General features: G+C 39.0%; 2 protein-coding genes across 4 annotated transcripts in view; one reads left to right on the top strand and one right to left on the bottom strand.

Annotated features, from left to right (window-relative positions):
• LOC149144722 (uncharacterized) overlaps positions 1–26,101 on the bottom strand; it is a 31,224-nt gene extending 5,123 nt beyond the window's left edge. Inside the window, exon 1 of the mRNA XM_089448631.1 lies at positions 25,958–26,101. Within this exon, the coding sequence (XP_089304757.1) occupies positions 25,958–26,101 (144 nt within the window). The remainder of the gene's footprint in view (positions 1–25,957) is intronic.
• The window catches only part of LOC149144721 (isoleucine--tRNA ligase, cytoplasmic-like), a 739,557-nt gene that overhangs the window by 42,370 nt on the left and 670,275 nt on the right, over positions 1–26,912 (top strand). The gene's annotated exons all lie outside the window — the stretch shown is intronic.

Raw genomic sequence — 26,912 nt, 5'->3', positions numbered from 1 at the left:
TTTTAGAATAACCCACATAAGTTTTAAAGTGCTTAAGAGACTTGACCAGGGCATAAGCCTGCTTTTCCATGGTATTGTACTTCAATTCGGAATTTTGAAGTGCTCTACTCATGAAAGCAATAGGCTGCTCATGACCATCTTTATTCTTTTGAAGCAGGACACCAGCGATGGTATCTTTGGAAGCGAAAGAAAAAATCATGAAATCCTTGGAATAATCGGGACTAACTAAGACAGGAGCTCTTGCGATAGCACATTTGATTTCTTGGAAAGCCTTTTTGCTGTCTTCTTGCCAAACAAATTTTGCATCTTTCTTTAGAAGACTTTGAATAGGCTTCGCTATTTTTGCGTAATTTGGAATAAATCTTCTAATAAATTTATCTTTCCAAGGAAAAATTGAAGGGATTTAAGATTATGAGGGAGAGGAATCTTTTGGATTGCTTCAATTCTTTCAGGATCAATCTTGATTCCTTCCTTAGAAATGATATGGCCGAGTAATTTCCCTTCCGTTACTCCAAAAACAGACTTAGTTGGATTCAAAGAAATCCTGTATTCTCTACATCTATCGAAAACCTGCCTAAGATGATTTACATGACTGATACCATCTTTAGAAAAAACAGTAAGATCATCTTGGTAAATTTCAATAAATTTCCCGATTAACCCCTTGAAGGCATAATCCATAGCCCTTTGGAAAGTAGCCCCAATGTTTGTTAATCCAAACGACATTCTGATGTATTCAAAAGTACCCCATGGCATTGTGAATGTGGTTTTATGACGATCTTCCTTCTTAACCCAAGCCTGATTGTACCCGGAAAAACCATCTAGTAGCGACATCATTCCAGAACCGGTTACTCTTTGCAACAAAGTCTCCATGTTTGGCAAAGGGTAATTATCTTTCTTGCATGCTAGATTAAGGTTTCGAAAATCGACACACAGCCTTATTGTACCATTCTTTTTCCTAACAATCACCAGATTCGAACACCATGTTGAATGCCTTGTTTGGGCGATAATCCCTGCTGCAAGCATTTTCGCAAGTTCTTTCTGAACCAAGGGGGCTAATTTAGGATTAATTTGCCTAAGTTTCTAACGAAAGGGTTTAGCATTTTCATCTTTTAAGGGGATAGTATGTTCCATGACATCTTCCCTATAGCCCTTTAATTCATCATAAGAAAAAGCTAAAACATCTCGATATTCACGAAGTAAATCAGTTAACCTTTTTCTTTCCTCCACACTAGTACCTCTACCAATTTTAACGATCTTTGGGTTTTTAGAAGTACCAATGTTTATCTCGAGATATTCGCCTGGGTCCATCTTATTTTCTTCTCTCAGCTTCGTGGCATCATGCCGATCAAAATGTTGCTCTAAGGCAACCACATTCCTAGGAGTAGGATTTATGATATGCTCATGATTTAAAGATCCATCCTCCTCAGAAACTATCCGGAAATCCTCAAACTCATCCAAACTATTAAGAAAACGAATGACTTGCTTTTCATCATTGAAGACCTGCCAATGCTCTGAGTTATCTGGAACAGATGGTTTGAATATTACTTCCATTTTGATCTTATCTTTAATTAGCTCATCAGATAACTGGAAAGTAGTAGCAGCTACGGCAAGTTCATCTGCCAAACTATTTTGCTCTCTTGGAATTGCTTCGAGGTCAAGGGCATCAAAATGCTCCATAGTATCCCACACAGCATTTCGATAATTTCTTAATCTTTGATTTCTGCATGTGAATTTATTTTTAAGCTGCATGATAACTAAATCAGAATCCCCCTTAATGCTAAGCAATTTAACCTTCAAAGACTTGGCCAACTCAAGCCCCAACAATATAGCCTCATATTCAGCGACATTGTTGGTTGCTTCAAATTCTAATCGATAGGCAAACTTGAAAATGTGACCAAGGGGAGATTTAAGCACTACTCCAGCACCTTTACCATGCCTAGACGATGCACCATCGAAGTACATATACCAAACTTTACCCTTGAGATCCCTAATCTTATCATTGGGAGGAATTATAAAATTAGACATGATGGCATAGTTCCCAATGTCAGATTGCTCTTTGATTATTTCGTTGTGAGGTCTCTTAGGATTTTCAACATGAAATTTTCTTTCGGGCTCTCTATTTAGTCTTACGAAACCATCACCCCTAGGAGAAGGAATCATAGCATATGACCAATTCATTTGAATACTTCCTCCTAGATCAGAGGCCCACTTTCTAGATAACAACATACCCCAGGCATCAGGCACATCCACAACAACAATATCCATGACAACCATGATGTCTGGGTAAACTGAAAGATGAACTTGCAAATCTTTGATTAAACCATGTACTTCGATTTTCTTAGAATCCATGGTGCATATGTTATAGTAGGGTCTAGAAACTCTTAAATTAAGCTGTTCCATGACCCTTTTAGTCATTACACAAGCTGATGCACCAGAATCCAACATGCAATTATTCAATTTATATCCATTAACTAATAAGGTGATAAAGAAAGGCTGGTGATCTTTGTTATCAGCATCTAAGCTTTGCAGATATATGGGAGCATCGTGATAGTCAACTTCCCGAGTCTTCTGTTGAGAAGTATTTACTTGAGGACCTTGAATAGCTTTTAGTAACTTGTCTCTTTGGGAAGGGATTTTAGCAATCTCGGAGACAGGAACCCAGATTTTTGCATTGTTAAACCAACTTCCCAAATCGACATCTAATCCAGAGTTTACACCAGGGTTAAAAGTTCGAGGGGGAATTTGATTCCCACTTTGATCTTTATCCCTTCTCTGATAGGTCAAACCCTTATCTCTAGCAATTTCCAAGATTTGCTCGGGAGAGGGTTTTTCACCATATAACCTAGCCAAAATGTCATCTTCATTTTCAAGGTTATTTATACTAAAAGTTGATGAAGGATTCATAACATCACGACTCTTTTCCTTGACCTCTATCCAATCATCCATAGACAAAGGAAACTTGCTGCCTACTACATTTATTTGATCACCTGTTCCAAACATTCCATTATCTAAAATTCTTCTAACGATGGGACAAGTGGCCTCTTCATGAAGAGCATCACAAACCCGACAGTAAGGAGGAGCATTATCAACCAAATTAGTTAGCGGATTAGGAGGTCTCTGCTCACTAGATTGACCCTTCCTTTGCCAATTGTTATTTCTATTATTATTATTTCGAGGTTGAAAATTCTGCGTTTGCGCTCTTTCCATTTGGATCAACCTATTCTGCAAAGTGGTTATCTCCTTATTATGATTAATTTCCATGGTTTCAATTTTTTGAAGCAATTTGAGAACAAGCTCGCTCTCAGGTTCTTGAATTGCTTTTCCTTTAGGTTCCTTTAGTTTCGTAGCAGCCCTATCGAAACCTAGGATCTCAGACTTACCAGACGCGGCCTTGTCCTTTTCAAGCTCTATAGCTAAGGCTTGGAAATCTCTATAATCATTAAGTTTAGCACGCCTTAATTCATAAGATGGCTCAGGACTAAAGGCATCAATGTAAAAATCTTGGAGAGTTTTGTCTGTAGGTTTATAGTCTTGAGGTAATTCTCTAACAATACCATTAAACCTTTTATTAAATTCTTCAACAGTTTCACCCCTCTCTTTTTTATTAGGCTAATAGCTTTTACGAGGTGTCTTCCTTCTCTCTTATCTCCATATTTTTCTTTAAATGCATTAATGATCGATTCTAAGGAATCAAATGAATTCTGGGGCTTTTCAGTAAACCATTCATGAGCATCACCCCCCAAGGTTAAAATGAAAAGAGTCATTCTAACATCTTCATGATCGAAATCAGGAGATCTTGCATATTTAGCCATCCATATACTAAAGTCTCTTAGATGCGAATTTGCACTAATAGCATTATCTCCCTGAAAGCTAGGCAATTTATCTATCCCAATTGATGGAATAGCATTGGGATACCCTGGAATGTTAGAAAAATTGCAAGGGGCATACATATCCATGATGCTGTGCCTAACTTGACCTTTAAAAAGCAAATGAATGTCAGAGAGGGCTTCTTGTCCAAGGTTAACAAGAAGTGTACGAGAAGAGAGTTTGTGTAATCATACCCTGAGGACTTTTTCAGGATCAGGAGTAGGATTGCACAGACTGTTTGGATGTCTTCTAGTATACACTCTTGAAGATAATATATGAAGTGGAGTCGCCACCTGAACAAGAAGTGAAACACGAAAAGCTCGAAATGAAAGAACCAAGGACAGAAAAACTCTATCCCCGGCAACGACGCCAAAAAATGTTGTCGCACAGATTGTCACGACAACGCTCAGACCGGGGGCTGTCACCCTGATCCCCGATCTCTCCGTTTAAGCATGTCTCCCGCAGCTAAGGGGGGTAGACCCTGTAGGAAAATGGATGACCAACTGTGAACCAGTTGGGTTGGGAGACACGAAGGGAAACCAACACTAAATTGATTTTATGAAGTTTAATGGACCAGTGCCTTATGAAATGAATGATTAAACGACTAATTGTCAGATGCTGCAGGAAAATGATCTCATTAACAATCGTTTACCATCAAACAAAAAAAAGATTAACTTTTTACCACATGCGAGATAATCAATAATTGTTTAACTCCAGCAATTAAAATTTCGAAAGATAAAGTGCATTAAACAACCACGTAAAATGCTAACCAGAGATCACATTCATTCAGATAAACGTTAAAGCGTGTTAAACATTCATTCCTACATCAAATTTAGCCTCAGCATAAAAGATGAAACGCGATAAATCCCTGAGCCAAGACTGAAAAATATTTCCCAAAATATTTATATATATATATATTTTTTATATTATTAAAATCTAAAATTAAACAGAACTAAAATGCTAACTAAAGTCTAAAAAAAATAAAAAATTATGAATTTTTTATTTATAAATAAAACAAAACAAAACTTTAAATTAAAATCTAATCAAAAGCTAAATCTAAAAGAAAAGTAAATCTAAACAAAACTAAACAATTTAATAAATCTAAAACTAATCTAAAGGAATTTTTTTTTTTTGATTTTTTATATTTAAATAAATTTAAAACTAAATCATAAATTCAAAACTAAATCAAAATTAATCTAATGAAAATAGAACAAAGCCTAAATAAAAATTTACGTCTACAGTAAGAAATCAAACACAAATAAAAATAAAAAAAATTGAATTTTTTGATTTTAACTTTTTATATACCTAAATCAGATCCAAAAAAAACAGACTTACGATAACCCTAAACTATGATTTGAATCTGAAAAAAAAAAAACCGAAATCTAAACTAGAGGAAAAATGAAAATCGACTTTGATTTTTTTTTTCTTTGTAAAACCTAAACAAAAAACGATTTACGCTGTACCATACACTGTAATCTAAGAAATCAAAGTTTAAATTTGCACTTACGCTGAAAACCAAAGGCGTCTTGTTCATACGCAGGTAGGGAGAAGAGTTTACGTACAACAAAATTTATCTGGCCCGTCAAGAAAAAAAACGTGATCCATTACAGTGCGGCTTGCATATCTTCTTTGACGGCGGACAGGAAACGGTTTTGCAGTTTGCAGCGATTTTTAATGGCGCAGATCTTGAACCCAGGATCGTATTTAAAACTGAGAAACTTCCCTGACGCCCACGCTGTGACAATTGCTTGGTCCGTAAAAGTAAAACGTGATTTCTTTACCCACGCATACAGTTCATTGTTTACCTTACGTGTTTTGTTCACCGTTCTTTTTTTTGTAAGCGCAGGTGAAGAACCAGCTAACTGAGCTTGAAGTCAATGCATAGACGGCAGATGAAAAGACGCAAGCAGGATGGGAAGTCGAATTTCAGACTGCGGGGATTTGCTGAGGGAGGAACGACGGCTCAGTGGCGGCGTACAGGCAGAGTGGAGTTTTCTGTGCAGGACGCAGTGAGGACCAGGCGTGGTAGGAGCAGCGTGTCTTTCCTTTCTTGCTTGCAGGTTCTCACGAGTTCCCAAGGCTGCGTGGAACTGAACGCAGCAAAGCTGGAAGGCTGGGCGGATAGGTGAGGCAGCAGCGTGAAAGAGAGGAGGCCCACGCAGGTTGTAAATTGACAGAGAGAGACAGCAAGCCGGCGCAGACAAGGGATGGGCAGCTTTGGAAAGAATAGCAGCGTGCAGAGAAAGAACTGCGGGTTTGATGGAAATGAGCAAATGTATGATATGACAGTGAGAACAGCGATCCTGCAGAACTTAATTTTCCACAAGAATTTTATCTCAGACTTGCAAATGGAAAACAAAAATCCGGAAAGTAAATGCAAATATTTAAAATGAAACCCTACAAACCGGTCAAAAATTACAAAATTATAGCTCTACAACAGCCAAATTTATCAATAATCAGCAGTAATATTATCAAGATTCCAGATTTATTATGAAATACTTCAGAAATCTTTCGTGCAAATCAGAAAACAAACTAAATGATTAACCCAGGATCAAAACTAGCTGGGCTCTGCAAGAAAATGCTTGCGGGAGTTGGCTGGTTCAGCCGAGAACTTCCCCAAACGCCCACTGGTTTTCTTCAATAAGGGTTTCCTGCATAGCTCATTTCAACCGTCAATAAAGAGAGAAAAACAATACTAGATCTCAACAACAATGGAGATACCTGCCATTACTTCTGAAAACCTAATACCATTCAAACCCTAGCAAGTGAACAAGATCCCTGTGCTCAACAATACTCTTCAATAAGCTGTTACTAACGGCTGAAAATTAAAACATGCAGAAAATAAAATAGCTCACAGCACTTCCAAAGAGTAACACCAGCAAGATTTCAACCCCAAAGTCTTTCTTTATTAGCACCAGAAAAAGTTTACAAGAGAGCTTCTTCAGCACAAGACTCACAGATCCAATGCTCTCAAATGACCCCTAGCACCCTATTTAAAGGAAAAATTCCCAACAGCTAGTTCGAGTGATCCATGTCAAAATGATCTCGACCGTCGATGAGGATCAAGATATCTCTTGATCTCATTCGTCGAATTTCTAATGTATTAAAAAATTGAAATTCTGCATTTATTTACTCAAAATATTATTATTTTATTATTTTTAGGTTTTTTACTTTATTTTATTAATATTTATATTTTTTTTTCTTAATTTTTTAATTAATTATTATTATTATTATTATTATTATTTTTTTTTTTTTTTTAAATTTTTAAATTTATTTTTAAATGGATCCTCGAACTTAGCTTTTGGAAAAATCACCTAGGACCTAGGACTTAGGACTTATGAGGGGATTAAAACATTTCTTAACCCTCAAGACACTTTACATCATGACTTTTACAACTTTACATCCAAAGGGGGGAAAACCCATTTGACATAGACCCTCATAAACCACCTAGTTCTGCGACACAACTATAATCTAGCAGATTAAGTTTTAACACACTAGGATTCTCCTAAGATTCTAATGACAAAATCCATTCCGGCTTTGGGGTTAGGCTGAAGGAAAACTCTGCCGATCATGGATCGGTGAGACAAAAAACCTTCCGGAACATAGATTATCACTTAGAAAATTAGGTCCACCTAGGCAATTTACATACATAACTCATATCTACTAAGATTATTTACAATTTATACATGTAGACTGGGTTTACAACATAAATTGATCAAGCTGTTGAATGGCACGGACATGTCGATCAAGCGCTATCCCTTTTGCGAAAAAGGGGGCGTACTGCTATGGGTAGTTGACCCGTAGTGGTCAACAAGATCCAAGCATATGACTTTGACATTGAGTATGTCAAGGGTAAGAACAACGTGGTAGCAGATGCCCTTTCACGTAGACCAGCCACGTTGTCTCTTATGAGCTTGGATACAGACTGGAGGGCTCGACTCTTAGTAGAGTACTCCAAGGACAGGTTTGCATGTGAGGTTCTGGATGGGCAGGTGGCAGATGATAGGTACAGGGTGGTCGATGAGATCATCTATTACAGGGACCGGATCTTCTTGACTGAGAGGTCTCAGTGCAAGAAGAAGATACTCCAGGCATCACATGATTCACCATTGGCAGGACATCAGGGGTTTACCAAAACCTACAAGGCCATTAGAGAGATGTTCTCATGGAAGGGCTTCAAGGAGGACGTACTCCACCACATCCGGGAGTGCGATGTTTGCCAGAGGAACAAGGGAGAGATGAGCCATTCCGCGGGTTTATTGCAGCCTCTTCCCATTCCGGAGGTGAAATGGGAGATTATTTCGATGGACTTCATCACAGGGTTGCCCATGGTACAGGGCAAGGATTGTATCTTTGTCATCGTTGATCGACTGACGAAGTACGCACTTTTTTTGCCATATCTGCACACTATACAGTAGCACAAGTGGCCGAGCTGTTCTTTAGAGAGATCTTCAGGCTACATGGTCTTCCTAAGACCATCGTCAGTGATAGGGACAGTCGTTTCATGGGCGGGTTTTGGCAGGAGCTTTTTCGGTTGGTGGGGACGGAGTTGACACCGAGTACCAGTTATCACCCATAGACGGATGGGCAGACAAAGATAGTTAACAAGTGGCTGGAGGGCTACTTGCGTAACTATGTCAGTGGGCAGCAGCGAGCATGGCTGAAGTGGCTGCATCTGGGGAAGTACTGCTACAATACTTCACATCACATGTCCATTGGTATGTCATCATTCTATGCCTTGTATGGGTATCATCCTTTATCTTTTGTTGACGTGATGTTTGGTGATAGCAGGGCTCCTAGAGCCAATATTTGGATCCAAGAGAGTCAGGATATCCTCCGAGCTCTCAAGGATAACATGGCTACAGCGCAGAACCAACAGAAGCTATATGCCGACAGGGGTCGGGTGGAGAGACAGTTCAAGGTAGGGGACATGGTCTACCTACGATTACAGCCATACCGACAGTCGTCACTGAAGCAGAAGGGGGTTGAGAAGCTCAAGCCCCGCTTTTATGGGCCATATAGGGTGATACGCAGGATTGGACAGGTTGCATATGAGTTGGAGCTGCCCCAAGGCAGCAAGATTCATAACGTTTTTCATGTATCATGCCTGAAAAAGGCATTGGGGCAGCAGGTGACAGTGATAGATGAGCTACCACCCATGGATGATGAGGGGCATTTGGTATTGCAGTCGAAGGCTATCATTGATACCAGGGAGAGGCAGCTGCGGAGTAGGATGGTCCGGGAATTCTTGGTGAGGTGGAAGAATTTGCCAGATGAGGATGCCACTTGGGAGAGTGAGAAGATCTTGCAACATTCATCACTTCAGTTGCTTGAGGACAAGCAACATTTTGCTAGGGGAGACTGTAATATTCCTAATTAGCCATCGTTAATTGGAATATTCGATTTTGTTCAATTTTTTCCTTCTATAGTTATTTGTAAATAAAAAAGTGAGGAAGGGGGACATAACTCACTTTTAGAATAAAAAGTCGCTTCCTAGTAGCACAACGTTTTGACTTAAAGGGGAGCTAAGGGGGCCAAAGGGGGACGCAGAAATGGAGCCCACATAGACACATGGAGGGACTGCGCAGGAGGGAAGAAACACGTGGCAAGAAAGGAATCATGCAGGAGGAGGTGAGCCTTGGGATTGAGAGAGGCAAAGGGTGTAAAGGAGAGAGGAGCCCCCTCATTTTGATCATTCTGTTATGAGCATTTGTGATAGTCATTTCGACTTAGAGCATGCTGGCTGTTTAGCTAGTCTCTAGCATTGTTTAGTGCATTGAGTGTCTTCGTTCAGAGATATCACCCTTAGCCCCGGGGGACTTCGAGTGCCTGCTCGGGCAAGGTATTTCCATTAGCATTCCAGCAGTCGTTTCATCAGCATTTCAGCAGTAGTTGCATCGGCGTTTTGGAGGACTACGCAGCACTGGGAGGAGGACGCAGTTCTTTCTGGCAGGAGTCTGGGTTGAGGGTTTGCAGGAGGATTTGTGTTGAGAGGTAGAGCAGGGGATCAGCCCTTGCATATTGGAGAGTTTTGGCAGGGGTTTCAGGCAGGTTTCTGGAGTGTTTCATTCAGTGGCAGCGCAGAGCATTGAGGGACTGCGTAGAACCCCAAGGGTGTGATTTTCGGGGGTCGGCCATTTCAAAAAAGCTTTTTGGGCTTTTCTGGGTTTCTTGAGTAGAATCTGATTCCAGAGTTTTAGCCTTTTCTGAGGAGGGGAGCAACCCCAAATCCTCATTTGATTTCTAGCAGCAGTAACAGCACAACGGTTCTCCAGCAGCTTGGACGCAGTTCAGAGAGGGGCCATTCCTTTGCTATTCTGAGTGTATTTCTTCACTTGCCTTGTGCAAGTCGAGGTGCCATCTTCCTGATTACCTCCTGTACTCATTTTATTACTCAGTATAATAAAATGGCTTAGCATTCTCTTTGCATTTCTTGAGTATCTGCTTATGGTTTTATTGTTATATGTTGCATCATTGTTATTTGTATCTCTTGAGCACTTCTGGCTATTATACCACTTGTGTGTTTCTCTTATATTAGACAGAGTCTGGAAAGGGCCAGGTAGCCTCCGGATCTCGTCCTCTTTTCAGAGGCAACATATCTGGTAAATGCCCTCCCAGTCCATCTCTGGTTGGAGTTTGCTTGTGTTTGAGGTATATTCCTGATAAGGGATATTACAGTTCCTCAAACAGTTTGGAACTAATTTAACTAGACTTAACTTAACAAACTGAGTTAACTAATTACCACTCATATTTAACTCATCCTGGACCCCTATAATATAGGGAGAACATATACATGACTTCAGAAAGACTTCCAACTCGAAATTCCTAAGTTAACTAAGTCATCTCGCTCTAGTTAACTATTACAAGTTGTTATGAGAATAAAATTTGATTTTAATTCTCAGTTTAATTCAAGGACAAATTAAACTGGAATTTCTGGATTCTATTTTTATTATTTCTTGTTGTTATTTTCAATACTCCCTCTCAACAAGAAAGGAATTCAACTCGATCTCGACCCTGAACCTTTTGAATGTTCTGCATGCAACACTTCTCTCTAGTGTTGTTTCTCCAGTAACTCTAGAAACAAAAAAAATCCAACCTGAATCAGAATGATGCCTCTGTCATTAAAGTCTTTGACTGCCATTGTCTCTGTCGACTGAAAACTCTGCGCTTCTGTTGACTTTTCCTTTTTGCACTGTTGTCAACCCTTCTCTACGCTTCTTCATTATCTAATTACTCTAGCCTCTGTCACTTTGATCTCTCACTGCATCAATCCCATTGTTTCCTCCCGCTACTATGTACTTTGGGCTCTCGTAGAAAGGTATGATCCATGAGATAAAACCACTCAATGGACCCTGCCCAATTTCATCTCTCTTGGGACTAACACTTCACACCACTCCACCTCACACCTAGAGGTATGGCTGCATGTGCTCCCTTTGCCCACTCGGCTCGAAATTCTCCCCTACTGGAGGTCTCTACATGAGTGGACGCCTCCAATCAGTCTCCTCTCGGCTTCTCCAATTGTGGTTTCTCCACAATTGTCTGATACTATTTGAGTGGATCTCTCCGCTCGGTCTCCTCTCAGCTTCTCTAGTTGTGGCTGCTCCACAACTTCCTGATGCTGTTTTCGAGGCTTCTTTTGGGGTTGCATGTTGAGAGGTAATTTACTCTCCCTCTCAACCTCCAAGTCTTTAACCTTTGCCTTACTCCTTAAGGCTTTACCTTACCTCTAGTGCATACAGGTTCTTGGCTAGCACACCAATTTGTTTCATCTATCCCGCCGTCACAAAATTTTCTGGAAAAAGCGCTGATTTTGAATCAGTGATATCTCTCTCATCCGAACTCCAATTCGACCGATTTTTTTGTTGAATTTGGGTATTTTTCGCAAGGAATCCAGATCTTTTTTTTTTTTTTGCACAAAAATTTTCAGATCTGCTTTGCGAATTCGCTACCCAAAACTCAAAACTTCGAAATCTTCTCTTCTATACTCTCTTAAGCTCTGATACCATGTAGAAAATCCCGTAGATTCAAAATCTCATATAATCTACTAAAACAAGAGGCAAGAATCTACTTCTACTCTTTACAGCGGAAACACATAAAGATTGAGCAAAACAATAATCGACAAGAGGAAGACAAATCAATGGCACATAACACAATAAATATCCGAGGAAAGCCACAACTCAAAACCCCACTATTTGTATTGCATTAATCAGAAATCCAAGATGATAATACAATGCTTGTTCTCACAAGAACAATCCTAGCACTCAGTAAAATCAATCTCCCAGCTCACAAGCAAGCTCAAGCCAAATCCAGGCCTCTTCTCTGCTCTCCAAGCTCCCTATTTCCTTGCGCCCTTGGTCAAAGAATTTGGATAAATACAATATGATCTACTCAACCTTGAGCTTAACTTGCACAAGTATTTCCTATCCTCCGCCTGATGACTTCCTTTGGCCAGTACTTAGCCAAATTCCCAAGCATCTAAGCTTCTAATTCTTTGCACAATTCCTGAGAGAATTAACCCGTATTTAAAGGGAAATTCCTCATCCATAACCGCACAATCCCTTCTAGGTTCACTTCCTGATTGCATGCACCATCTTTACAACTCAGAAAATTATACAACAAATAGTACACTGTCCTTGCACTCTAGTCTCAACCGGGTCTTTCTCATAATCGACATGCATGAGTTTCTAATGAGGGAATCTTAAGTTAATTGGAGTAGCACTAGTTAAGTGCACTAATGCATCAACTGAATGTTAACTCACTATTAGTTCCTCAAATAGTTTGGAACTAATTTAACTGGACTTAACTCAGTAAACTGAGTTAACTAATTACCACTCATACTTAACTCATCCTGGACCCCTATAATATGGAAGAACATATACATGACTTCAGAAAGATTTCCAACTTGAAATTCCTAAGTTAACTAAGTCAACTCACTCTATTTAACTATTACAAGTTGTTATGAGAATAAAATTCGATTTTAATTCTCAGTTTAATTCAAGGACAAACTACACTGGAATTTATGGATTCTATTTTTATCATTCCATGTTGCTATTTTCAACAGATTTTATGTAATTAATGTAAAGAAATAAAATAAAGTTATTTTTGTTATGCTTGAGACATGGGTTTCATGCTCAAGGAATTTTATTTTTATAGATCAAGCTCCCATTGTGAGCTCTTAGGATTGGTCATTGAGTCATAAAGTCAATTGAGTCTTTGTCATGTATTGAAGACCCATTTGGGCATGTTACATTTTGTAAAGAGAAATTATTTGAGTCATTGTAAGAGTCAAATGACCCTCCAAGACCAATTCCAAGAACTACTAGCAAGTCGGCTTCCAAATGGAGCAATAAGCTTACTCCAAGTAATCATGTTGGCCTAGGATCAAGTCAAGTCAGCCTACAAGCATGAGGAAGAAGTCTATATATAGGGCACTCAACCTCATTCAAGAGATATGATCTCACACACAACCAATTCTAGTACTAGGGCGGAGAAGAAGCCTTTCATGCAAGCGAAGAAGAGTAGATCAAGGTCGAAGGAAGAGCGAAGCAATTACAGATCTGTTTTGGGCCACTTTTTGTTCACACGTGCGAGGAGATCAGGGTTTGTATCTCTGCAATAAGACTGAATTACAGTCATCACAGGAGGGTCGAATCAAGGCAAGAAAGAGATCCATACTGAAGGTCGAATTCATAAAGAAGCCAGCCCTAGTCAAGCAAAGGAGAAGGAGGGCTTAAGTAGCCCTAATTCAGTGACACACTGGGAATTGCAGTCATCTACAGGTAGCCGAAAATTGCAGAGATAGAGGCCAAAAACTTCAGACTTGAGTTGCAGGATCGAGGGTGAAGAAAGAAGGAGAAGTTGCAACATCTACAAGTAAGGGTTGACTTGGTCTTGGAGGGGTTGTTAGTCAAGGGTCTTAGTCTTGGAATTCATCAATTGAAGATTCTATAAGAAGAAGAATTTGGTGGGTTTTCCTCTCAAGCTTGGAGAGGTTTTGGCCCTGGCAGATAGCCTATATCTTGTGTCCTTTGTCTCATTGTTCTTTATGGTTTGCTAGCTGGTTGATGAAGAAGAACACATAATAATAAGAACCTGATTAAGAAAAGTAAAAATTCTTCACAAGCAATTATCATTGCTAAAGAAATCATCTCATCTTTCTGTCCTATATTTCTCAATAGAGGCTACTACAGGGAAGATGAAGCTAAGATGGCTTCGAGAGACCTTGAAGGAAGCCTAAGAGGTAGTGGGGAAACCCAAGTGGTTAGTGAAGGAGAACATACCACCAGAGAGGTTGAGTGGCTTTGTGGCTGATGTTGTGGAGACAGAGCCAGCTAGTTTTGAGGAGGCCAACGGTCAACAGATCTGGAGGGATGCCATGGTGTAGTATACCTCCATAATGAAGAATGATGTTTGGGAGGTAGTGCTGAGACCTAAAGGGAAGTTCGTGGTGACTTCCAGGTAGCTATACAAGATTGAACATGCTACGGATGGTAGTGTGGAGAAGTTCAAAGATTGTTTTTTGGCGTGGGGTTTCTCACAAGTAGAGGGAGTTGATTAAGAGGAAACATTCGCACGTGTTGCTCGTTACACTTCCATTAGTGTAGTGATATCTATAGCAGATGAGGTGGGTTGGAGGATTCACCAAATAGATGTGAAGATCACCTTTCTCAATGGCATTATACAAAAGGAGGTGTGTTGGAAATACTGAGAGGGGGGGTGAATCAATATTCCTTAGCAATTAGCACTTTTAAATCTTTTCAAAGCATTATTTAATCTTCAATTATTATTAATGTTTATGCAATGATAACAGTAAATAAAATAACACAGTAGGCACAAGAATTTTAGGTGGAAAACCCCCTCCGGGTCAAAAACCATCGAACGCTTTTCTAATAAATTCTTTAATCTTCAACCCCAACTGAAATGAAGCAAAAACTTCCTAGAATTCTAGAAAATCATTCTTCTCCAGCTCCCACTGGAAGGACACCCCAATGCCCTGGTTTCTTCAGTAATCAACTGAATGGATGCCCCAACACCCTGGCGAGCCACAACTCGCCCTAGCACCAGCCTACAACCCTGAAGTGTTCATAGGCCCCAACCTGTAGGCGACTTCATACACCTACCTAGCACATCCCTGCCACCCTATAATGACTGAAATAAGACAAGACTGTGGATTCCCAAAGCAGGGACAACAATCCACGGTACAATAAGATGTACAATGATTTTCGTGTACTTGACTAAATACCCAATCACTCTATGACCTGCAACCCAACCATGACATCATCCCAACAGTGACTCCTATACCTCCTACCACTTCCTCTTCGACTCTAGGCATATTGACTCTTTTACAATAATGACCCTTCCAATGATGACACTTTTACAACTTTACAATGATGACTCTTGGCCTTGACACTTCTTCACAATATACGGATGGCCATCATGTCTTAAAAGGATGTCCCACTGCAATGCTTCCTTTGATTTGATACTTTTGCTCTTGAATTCTTCCTTGAAGTTGTACTTGAATCTTCTTCTACCTGCATGCAAAATTTGCCCGGCGAAACCAATACCAAAACAAAACAAAATACCCTTCAACTTACCTTTTCCTGCAAAACACATGTAAGTGCATAATAAAGAATAAATACAAAGTGAAAATTACAATGCGTACTTGAATTGTGCTTGTCAATTTTGTTGTTGACTTGCTGCAGCAGTTGACAAAGGCTGCCACTCTTGATATAGGCCTAGACTCTATGCAAGAATATATCCAAAACTGACCTAAAGATATATACAATAAAAATTGATAACAGACCCTAGACTTGTGATGGACCAAGTTCTAAGTACAACAATAGAGACCATTCTATCAACTATGACAAGACAAGTAACATGAACTTACAACGTCATATAGATTTAGAAAACTTGGTGTAGCATCAAGAATATGTAGCCTAAAATGTGTAGTATCAAGAATAGGACATTCGAAAAAAACTAATTGTGACATATAGAGACATAGAGATATAACTGAGACACTGTATATACTTACGTTGTCCTGCAAAAACATATGTTAGAGATGATACTCAAAATTCAAATGTAAACACTAATCATACATACCTTGTTGTAGGAGACTTACCCTTGATTGTTTATGTGTGGTCCTTACTGCAGTGATCCTTGAATGCATGCTTTTTCTTGCCTTCTAGGAGTTCAATATTGAATCTGTTGTATCTATTAATTTCGGATCTCCAGGGTCTGAAATTTCGCCATGTGGTAGCCCTTTGAGTCCTCTTACCAACCCCACAGGTTTGATCAAGATTGGATTCTGCAAGAAAGAGTTATGCTCAATCTCCCACGATGACCTGATTATAGACTGGTTCAGTAGAGCAAACTTGTATGAAGTGCCATGTGCCACTGTTGTGACCTTCGGCCCTGAAAACGTTACTCAACAAACTACAGTCCGTCCTCTTTCTGTGACTATTTACGCAATTTGAATCCAATGCTCAGAGAGAAAGTTATGACGAGTTTCCCAACGTCACCTGTTTGACATGGAATTCGGGAGCCTGCAAAAACCATACATTCCTCATATCATATCTCCGAAAATATAGCGAACCAAGATCGGAAATTCGGTCGTGAGGTTCATCAAGATTGCATATCAAATGGGTTTTAATTTCATCTTCTGACGATTCACAGAAAAAACTAGCGGAAATGCCACAATGACCTGTTTGAAGCCACAAAATCCCTACTAGAGGAGGATATAAGGGTCACTATTTATATGAATGGCTTGAGTTGAGAGGGTCCTCAACAAGTGAACGTTGGAGGGATTTTAGGAGCAAAAGGATTTATTAATTATTGACTATTCAATGACCACAACCAATTATGAGTGCCATGCCACAACCCCATAGGTTTTTAGCCCACTAACTGGGGTTACTAACTTCAAACATCAATATCTCTCAAACCGTGAAGAATTACTTGGCGTGCCATATATCAACGGAATCATATCAATGAGTAGAATCCATCTAGAAGAGCCTTGACTCAAAATAGAGTAAGTTGTCAAGCCAAAATGCCCTTGCAAGATTGGCGTAGCCCCTGGTGCTGCTTGGGATGACATCAATGACAACCACTGATCAACAATATCCCCCTTTGGCATTGATGGCAAAACAAGTACTCCCCTTGCGATTATGACACCTCTTCATACTGCCTTCTCTCCCCCTTTGTCATCAATGGCAAAGGGTAACTCCCCCTAACAAACTGTCATCCTGCGGATCTGTACACACCTCCACTCCCCCTTTCTACTTAGTTAGATAAGAAAAAGATTCTAATGAGAACTTGGGAGAATCCCAAGCTTTTGGAGAAGATACTCAAATGCTTCACGAGGTAATGGTTTGGTAAAGATGTCAACAATTTGTTCCTTTGTGCCAACATATTCAAGCTTGATATTTTTTCGACGACCTACTCTCTAACGAAATTATATTTGATCGGAATGTTCTTTGTATTGGAATGCATCACAAGATTTTTGGAGATACTGATGGAACTGGTGTTATCACAGAAGATGGGAATAGGCTCATCAAACTTAACTTGAAGATCTTGCAAGGTTTGCTTCATCCAGAGAACTTGATTACAACAAGCTGCGACCACGATGTATTCTGCTTCCACTATGGATAACGAGATTGAAGATTGCTTTTTACTTAACCATGAGACAAGGCAACCACCTAGATAGAACGTTGCTCCACTGGTACTCTTACGATCATCAACACTTCCTGCCCAATCTGCATCTATATAAGCTTGGATAACCAGATCATTTCCTTTGGGGTACCATAGACCATATTTCGTTGTACCTTTAAGGTATTGAATAATTCTTTTGACGCAATAATATGAGATTCTTTTGGTGCTGCTTGGAATTGTGCTATTTGTCCAACTACTTGCATTACATCTGGCTGGGGAGCTGTCACATATCGGAGACTACCAATCATAGATCTATACAACCTTTGGTCCACATCCTTTGACGAATCTTCTAAGCTTAACTTGCAACCTGTTACCATGGGGGTAAGGACTGGCTTGCAATCTTCAATCTGGAATTCCTTGAGCATTTCTTTGATGTTCTTGGTTTGATATATGAATATTCCTTTATCCTACTAAGAAATTTGAAGCCCTAAAAAGTATGTCAGTTCGCCAAGCATAGACATTTTAAACTCACTTTGAATTTTTGTGGCAAAGTCTTTACTTAATCTGTCATCACTACTTCCAAATATTATATCATCCACATATACTTCGATAATTGTTAGGTTATCTCGATCTACTTTCACATAGAGATTACTTGTCAGCGCTTCCTTTCTTGAATGTGTAATACTTCAACTATTCTTTTCCCCCTCAACATGTAATGAAACTACCATCTTGTTCAAACTACTTGTCTGTCAATCATAGACTTGTGTCATATACTGTTGCATAGACTTCTCATCTACAAATTTCTAGGAGTCGATATGTTGAATTGTTCGGAATATTGTGTCATTTAACGGACTGTCTTGACTCGAGTCATTAACTGAAGCATCTTCTGATTCCTCGTTACGAATCGTGAAAGCATAACTGTTGGGACTTTATTGCCTTCTTGCTTTTCTTGCTCATCTTGTACTTCTTCATCGTGTACCTGTTTTCCTTTCCAAACCTTCTTATTCTCATCGTCAAGCCTTTCATTCATGGTTGATTCCATCTTGTGCCTGCAGTTACGAACTATGTGTCCATAGTTATGACATTTGTAACATTTGATGTTATTCATAGAAGATTTTGTTTGGTGTCTATCTCGTGATCCTGCAAATTTGCTTCTAGGGTTTTGCCGATAATAGTTGTAACTGTCTGTAACTTCACAATCCCTAGACTTATGTCCAAAATTGTTACATTTGTAACATTTGACATCATCTCTCAAATGATCAATTTGTTGATATTATGCTGAGTTCTAGAATATCCATTTTTGAAGGATCTCCTGGAATTATATTCATTCCAAACATACATGCGGCATTCTGCAGCTCTATGTCCAAACCTTCCACATGAATAACGATGACCATAAAAGATAGGTTGGTACCTGGGAGGAAATCTTCTTCGAGGAATTGTCTTCCAAGGTTCTTCTTGTGAGTCTTGATCTTTTTATTTAGCTAAGAGATCTATTTGTTTGGTAGATTTTTCGTATCCATCTTCTTTAATTGTCATAGAAGGACTTGACTTCTTTTCAAATTTTTCTTTGTAACCAACACTAGTCGCTATATGATCGTTGGTTGCTGATGAGTTCGTCCAAAGTATTTGAACTATTGGCGTAGTTTTGAAATGTTTTTCCATTTTTTACTTCCTTTCTTAGAGCAACTATTTCAGCTTCCAGTGCTTCTCTTTCCTTGTTTTCCTTTAATTCATTCTTGAGAGATTCTTCAATTTGCTTGTATTATTCAACCTTGATTTTAAGGTTGAGGACATGTTCTCTTTTTGTCTTCAATTCATATTCAAAAGTGTTGACATGCTTCTTCTCAACTTTGAGCTCTTTGATAACCCTGATCACTTTGTTTTGAAATTCAACCTCAGTCATTTCTTCTTCTTCGTCTCCTTCTTCGTCAACTGTCTCTTGCTTATTGTGCTTGGCCATAAACAATACTCTTCCGTTAAATTCTTCTTCGTTATCACTGTCTTCTTCGGATGAGGAACTATCTTCTTTGGTGAAGAAACTTTTCTTAAACCATTTCTTCTTGCCTTGCTTGTTGAACTTCCGAGGACCTTTCTTTCCATTCATAACAACCTCATTTTTGTGAGGACATTTGGCTACAAAATGCCCAACCTCACCACAATCAAAACATATTAATGGAAGTTTACCTTTGAATTTTCCTGTACCTGTTCTCATTTTCCATGTGAAGTAGGAAAATTCTTTATCTGAGAATGCTTCTTCATCTTCGTCCTTTTTTACTTCCTTACAATTGCAAATTTTTGCTTTCGGAGTCTGCTTGTCCTTACTATTCTTCTTGGATGTGGAAAATGTTGTTTCTAAGTGAGAAGTGCCATCCTCTTCTTCAATCCTCATTTCATATGCCGTAAGAATTCCATGCAATTCATCTATGCTGAGATTGGTGAGATTCGATCTATCTTCCAAGACAGATACCTTAGGGTTAAATCTTGCTGGCAAGGTTCTGAGGATCTTTCGGACAACAATTTTCATTTCAACAGGTTCTCCCAAACCTTCCAATGTATTTGTTGTTTCATCAACACGCTGAAAGTATGCAGCAATATCTTCATCTTCCCTCATTTTGAGTTGCTCAAATTTTGCCTTGAAAATTTGAAGCTTTGCTTCTTTCACCTTTGAGTCACCTGCATATATATTTTCAAGCTTGCCCCATAACTCTTTAGCAGTTTTGCAACTCAATACCTTAAGATAAACAGATTTGATAAGCCCACTCGTAATAAGATCTTTAGCCTTTGCATCATATACCATATTTTTCTTACCTTGTTCATCCTGGGTCAGTGTGAAGCCTTTGTCAACAATTTCCCATACTTCATATCCTTGTGCCAGCAAATGAACCTGCATTCTTCCACTCCAAAGTGCATAGTTATTTCCATTGAACAAAGGAACTCTATTCTTAGTATACTCCATGATCTCCTTCCTATTGTTAGACTGCTATTGAGGAACCAAGCTCTGATACCAATTGTTGGAAATACAGAGGGGGGGTGAATCAATATTCCTTAGCAATTAGCACTTTTAAATCTTTTCAGAGCATTAGTTAATCTTCAATTATTATTAATGTTTATGCAGTAATAACAGTAAATAAAAGAACACAGTAGGCACAAGAATTTTAGGTGGAAAACCCCCTCCGGGTCAAAAACCACCGAACGCTTTTCTAATAAATTCTTTAATCTTCAGCCCCAACTGAAATGAAAGCAACAACTTCCTAGAATTCTAGAAAATCATTCTTCTCCAGCTCCCACTGGAAGGACGCCCCAATGCCTTGGTTTCTTCAGTAATCAACTGAATGGATGCCTAACACCCTAGCGAGCCACAACTTAGCCTAGCACCACCCTACCACTCTGAAGTGTTCACAGGCCCCAACCTGTAGGCGACTTCATACACCTACCTAGCACCTCCCTTCCACCCTATAATGATTGAAATAAGACAAGACTGTGGATTCCCAAACCAAGGACAACAATCCACGTTACAATAAGATGTACAATTATTTTCGTGTACTTGACCAAATACCCAATCACTCTATGATCTGAAACCCAACCATGACATCATCCCAATAGTGACTGCTATACCTCCCAACACTGCCTCTTCGACTCTAGGCAAATTGGCTCTTTTACAATAACGACTCTTCCAATGATGACACTTTCACAAATGACTCTTTTACAACTTTACAATGATGACTCTTGGCCTTGACACCTCTTCACAATATACGAATGACTCTCATGTCTTCAAAGGATGTCACGTTGCAATGCTTCCTTTGATTTGATACTTATGCTCTTGAATTCTTCCTTGAAGTTGTACTTGAATCTTCTTCTACCTGCATGAAAAATTTGCTTGGCGAAACCAATCCCAAAACAAAACAAAATACCCTTCAACTTACCTCTGCCTGCAAAACACATGTAAGTGCATAATAATGAATAAATACAAATTAAAAATTACAATGCGTACCTGAATTGTGCTTGTCACTTTTGTTGTTGACTTGCTGTAGCAGTAGACAAAGACTCCACGCTTGATATAGGCCTGGACTCTATGCAAGACTATATCCAAAACTGACCTAAAGATATATACAATAAACATTGATGACATACTCTGGAATTGTGATGGACCAAGTTCTAAGTACAACAACAGAGACCATTCTATCAACTATGACAAGACAAGTAACATGAACTTACAACATCATATAGATTTAGCAAACTTGGTGTAGCATCAAGAATATGTAGCATAAAATGTGTAGTATCAAGAATAGGACATCCGAAAAACTAATTGTGACATATAGAGACATAGAGATATAATTGAGACACTGTATATACTTACGTTGTTCTGCAAAAACATATGTCAAAGATGATGCTCAAAATTCAAATGTAAACACTAATCATACATACCTTGCTATAGGAGACTTACCCTTGATTGTTGATGTGTGGGCCTTATTGCAGTGATCCTTGAATGCATGCTTTTTTTTGCCTTCTAGGAGCTCGATATTGAATCTGTTGTATCTACGTAATTTCGGATCTCCAGGGTCTGAAATTGTGTCCTGTGTTAGCCTTATGAGTCCTCTTTCCAACCCCACAAGTCTGATCAAGATTGGATTCTGCAAGAAAGAGTTATTCCCAATCTCCCATGATGACCTGATTATAGACTGGTTCACTAGAGCGAATTTGTACGAAGTGCCACGTGTCACTGTTGCGACCTTCAGCCCTGAAAACACTACTCAACAAACTACAGTCCGTCCTCTTTCTGTGGCTATTTACGAAATTTGAATCCAATTCTCAGAGAGAAAGTTATGACGAGTTTCCCAATGTCACCTGTTTGACATGGAATTTGGGAGCCTGCAAAAATCATACCTTCCTCAGATCATATCTCTGAAAATATAGCGAATCAAGATTGGAAATTCGGTCAAGAGGTTCATCAAGATTTCGGCTCAAATGGGTTTTAATTTCAGCTTCTGAAGCTTCACAGAAATTTTTTTATAGCGCAAATGCCACGATGACTTTTTTGAAGCCACAAAATCCCTACTAGAGGAGGATATGAGGGTCACTATTTATATGAATGTCTTGATTTGAGAGAGTTCTCAACAAGTAAACGTTGGAGGGATTTTAGGAGCAAAAATATTTGTTAAATATTGACTATTCAATGACCACAAGCAATTATGAGTGCCATGCCACAACCGCATAGGGTTTTAGCCCACTAACTGGGGTTACTAACTTCAAACATGAGAGAATATCTCTCAAATCGTGAAGAGTTACTTGGCGTGCCATATATCAACATCTCGATGAGTAGAATCCATCTAGAAGAGCCTTGACTCAAAATAGAGTAATTTGTCAAGTCAAAATTCCCTTGCAAGATCGGGGTAGCCCCTGGTGCTGCTTGGGTTGACATCAATGACAACCACTGATCAACAATCTCCCCCTTTGGCGTTGATGGCAACACAAGTACTCTCCCTGCGATCATGACACCTCTTCTTATTGGCTTCTCTCCCCGTTTTTCATCAATGGCAAAGGGTAACTCCCCCTGACAAACTATCATGCTACGGACCTGTACACACCTCCACTCCCCCTTTCTACTTAGTTAGATAAGAGAAAGATTGTAATGAGAACTTGGGAGAATCCCAAGCTTTTGGCGAAGATACTCAAATGCTTCACGAGGTAGTGGTTTGGTAAAGATGTCAACAATTTGTTCATTTGTGCCAACATATTCAAGCTTGATATTCTTTTCGGCGACCTGCTCTCTAAGAAAATGATATTTGATCGGAATGTTCTTTGTTTTGGAATGCATCATAGGATTTTTGGAGATACTGATGGCACTGGCGTTACCACAGAAGATGGGAATAGGCTCATTAAACTTAACTTGAAGATCTTGCAAGGTTTGCTTCATCCAGAGAACTTGATTACAACAAGTTGCTACCACGATGTATTCTGCTTCTGTTGTGGATAACGAGATTGAAGATTGCTTTTTACTTAACCATGAAACAAGGCAACCACCTAGATAGAATGTTGCTCCACTGGTACTCTTACGATCATCAACACTTCCTGCCCAATCTGCATCTGTATAAGCTTGGATAACCAGATCATTTCCTTTGGGGTACCATAAACCATATTCCATTGTACCCTTAAGGTATTGAAGAATTCTTTTGATGCTAATAATATGAGATTATTTTGGTGCTGCTTGGAATCGTGCTACTTGTCCAATTGCCTGCATCACATCTGGCCGGGAGGCTATCACATATTGGGGACTACCAATCATGGATCTATACAACCTTTGGTCCACATCCTTTGACGAATCTTCTAAGTTTAACTTGCAACCTATTACCATGGGGGTAAGGAATGGCTTGCAATCTTCCATCTGGAATTTCTTGAGCATTTATTTGATGTACTTGGTTTGATATATGAATATTCCTTTATCCTACTAAGAAATCTGAAGCCCTAAAAAGTATGTTAGTTCGCCAAGCATAGACATTTTAAACTCACTTTGAATTTCTGTGGCAAAGTCTTTACTTAATCTGTCATCACTGCTTCCAAAGATTATATCATCCACATATACTTCGATAATTGTTAGGTTATCTCGATTCAGTTTCACATAGAGATTGCTTGTCAGTGCTTCGTTTCTTGAATGTGTAATACTTCAACTATTCTTATCCCCCTCAACATGTAATGAAATTGCCATCTTGTTCAAACTACCTGTCTGTCAATTGTAGACTTGTGTCATATACTGTTGCATAGACTCCTCATCTTCAAATTTCTAGGAGTCAATAAGCTGAATTGTTCAGAATAGTGTGTCATTTAACGTACTGTCTTGACTCGAGTCATTAACCGAAGCAGTGGCTGATTCCTCACAATCTGTTACGAATCGTGAAAGCATAACTGTTGGGACCTTATTTCCTTCTTTCTTTTCTTGCTCATCTTGTACTTGTTCATCGTGTAACTATTTTCCTATCCAAACCTTCTTATTATTGTTGTAAAGCCTCTCATTCATGGTCGATTCCATCTTGTGCCTGCAGTTACGAGCTATGTGTTCATAGTTATGACATTTGTAACATTTGATGTTATTCATAGAAGTTTTCGTTTGGTGTTTATCTGGTGATCTTGCAAATTTGCTTCTAGGGTTTTTCCAATAATAGTTGTACTTGTCTGGAACTTCACAATCCCTAGCCTTATGTCCAAAATTGTTACATTTGTAACATTTGACATCATCTCTCAAATGATCAAATTTGTTGATATTATGCTAAGTTCTGGAATATCCATTTCTGAAGGATCTCCTGGAATTATATTCATTCCAAACATACATGCGACATTTTGCAGCTCTATGTCCAAACCTTCCACATGAATAACAATGACCATAAAAGATAGGTTGGTACCTGGGAGGAAATCTTCTTTGAGGAATTGTCTTCCAAGGTTCTTCCTACGAGTCTTGATCTCTTGATTTAGCTGAGAGATCTATCTGCTTGGTAGATTTTGCATATCCATCTTCGTTAATTGTCATAAAAGGACTCGACTTCTTTTCGAATTTTTCTTTGCAACCAAGACCAGTATTGTCGCTGTATGATCGTTGGTTGATGATGAGTTCGTCCAAAGTCTTTGAACTATTGGTGTAGTTTTTAAATGTTCTTCCATTTTTTACTTCCTTTCGTAGAACAACTATTTCAGCTTCCAATGCTTCTCTTTCCTTGTTGTTTTCCTTTAATTCTTTCCTGAGATATTCTTCAATTCACTTGTATTCTTCAACCTTGATTTTAAGCTTGAGGACATGTTCTCTTTTTGTCTTCAATTCATCTTCAAGAGTGTTGAAATGCTTATTCTCGACTTTGAGCTCCACGATAACCTTGATCACTTCTTTTTGAAATTCAACCTCAGTCATTTCTTCTTCTTCGTCAGGTGCCTCTTGCTTATTGTGCTTAGCCATAAACAATACTCTTCTGTTGAATTCTTCTTCGTTATCACTGTCTTCTTCTGATGAGGAACTATCTTCTTTGGTGAAGAAACTTTTCTTAAACCATTTCTTCTTGCCTTGATTGTTGAACTTCCTAAGATCTTTCTTTCCATTCGTAACAACCTCATTTTTGTGAGGACATTTGGCTGCAAAATGCCCAACCTCACCATAATCAAAACATATTAATGGAAGTTTACCTTTTAATTTTCACGTACCTGTTCTCATTTTCCACGTGAAGTAGGGAAATTTTTTATCTGAGAATTCTTCTTCATCTTCTTCCTTTTCCTCATCCTTACAACTGCAGATTTTTGCTTTCGAAGGCTACTTGTCCTTACTATTCTTCTTGGATGCGGAAAATGTTGTTTCTAAGTTAGAAGTGCCATCCTCTTCTTCAATCCTCATTTCATATGCTGTAAGAATTCCATGCAATTCATCTATGCTAAGATTGGTGAGATTCAATCTATCTTCCAAGACAAATACCTTAGGGTTAAACCTTGCTGGCAAGGCTCTGAGGATCTTTCGGACAACAATTTTCATTTCAACAGGTTCTCCCAAACTTTCCAATGCATTTGTTGTTTCATCAACACGCTGCAAGTATGTAGCAATATCTTCATCTTCCCTCATTTTGAGTTGCTCAAATTTTGCCCTGAAAATTTGAAGCTTTGCTTCTTTCACCGTTGAGTCACCTGCATATATATTTTCAAGCTTGCCCCATACCTCTTTAGCAGTTTTGCAACTCAATACCTTAAGATAAACAGATTCGATAAGCCCACTGATAATAATATCTTTAGCCTTTGCATCATATACCATATTTTTCTTACCTTGTTCATCTTGGGTCAATGTGAAGCATTTGTCAACAATTTCTCATACTTTGTATCCTTGCGCCAACAAATGAACCTGCATTCTTCCACTCCAAAGTGCATAGCTATTTCCACTGAACAAAGGAACTCTATTCTTAGTATACTCCATGATCTCCTTCCAGTTGTTACACTGCTATTGAAGGAACCAAGCTCTGATACCAATTGTTGGAAATACTGAGAGGGGGGTGAATCAGTATTCCTTAGCAATTAGCACTTTTAAATCTTTTCAGAGCATTAGTTAATCTTCAATTATTATTAATGTTTATGCAGTAATAACAGTAAATAAAAGAACAGGTAGGCACAATAATTTTAGGTGGAAAACCCCCTTCGGGTCAAAAACCATTGAATGCTTTTCTAATAAATCCTTTAATCTTCAACCCTAGCTGAAATGAAAGCAGCAACTTCCTAGAATTCTAGAAAAGCATTTTTCTCCAGTTCCCATTGGAAGGACGCCCCAACACCCTAGCGAGCCACAACTCGCCGTAGCACCACCCTACCACCCTGAAGTGTTCACAGGCCCCAACATGTAGGCGACTTCATACACCTACCTAACACCTCCCTTCCACCCTATAATG

The sequence above is a fragment of the Pinus tabuliformis genome, chromosome X (genome assembly GCF_031772625.1).
Source record: "Pinus tabuliformis cultivar Carrire ecotype Pingquan chromosome X, CPIR1, whole genome shotgun sequence".
NCBI classification, from domain to species: Eukaryota; Viridiplantae; Streptophyta; class Pinopsida; order Pinales; family Pinaceae; genus Pinus; species Pinus tabuliformis.
This window is presented reverse-complemented; position numbering and strand designations above follow the sequence as displayed.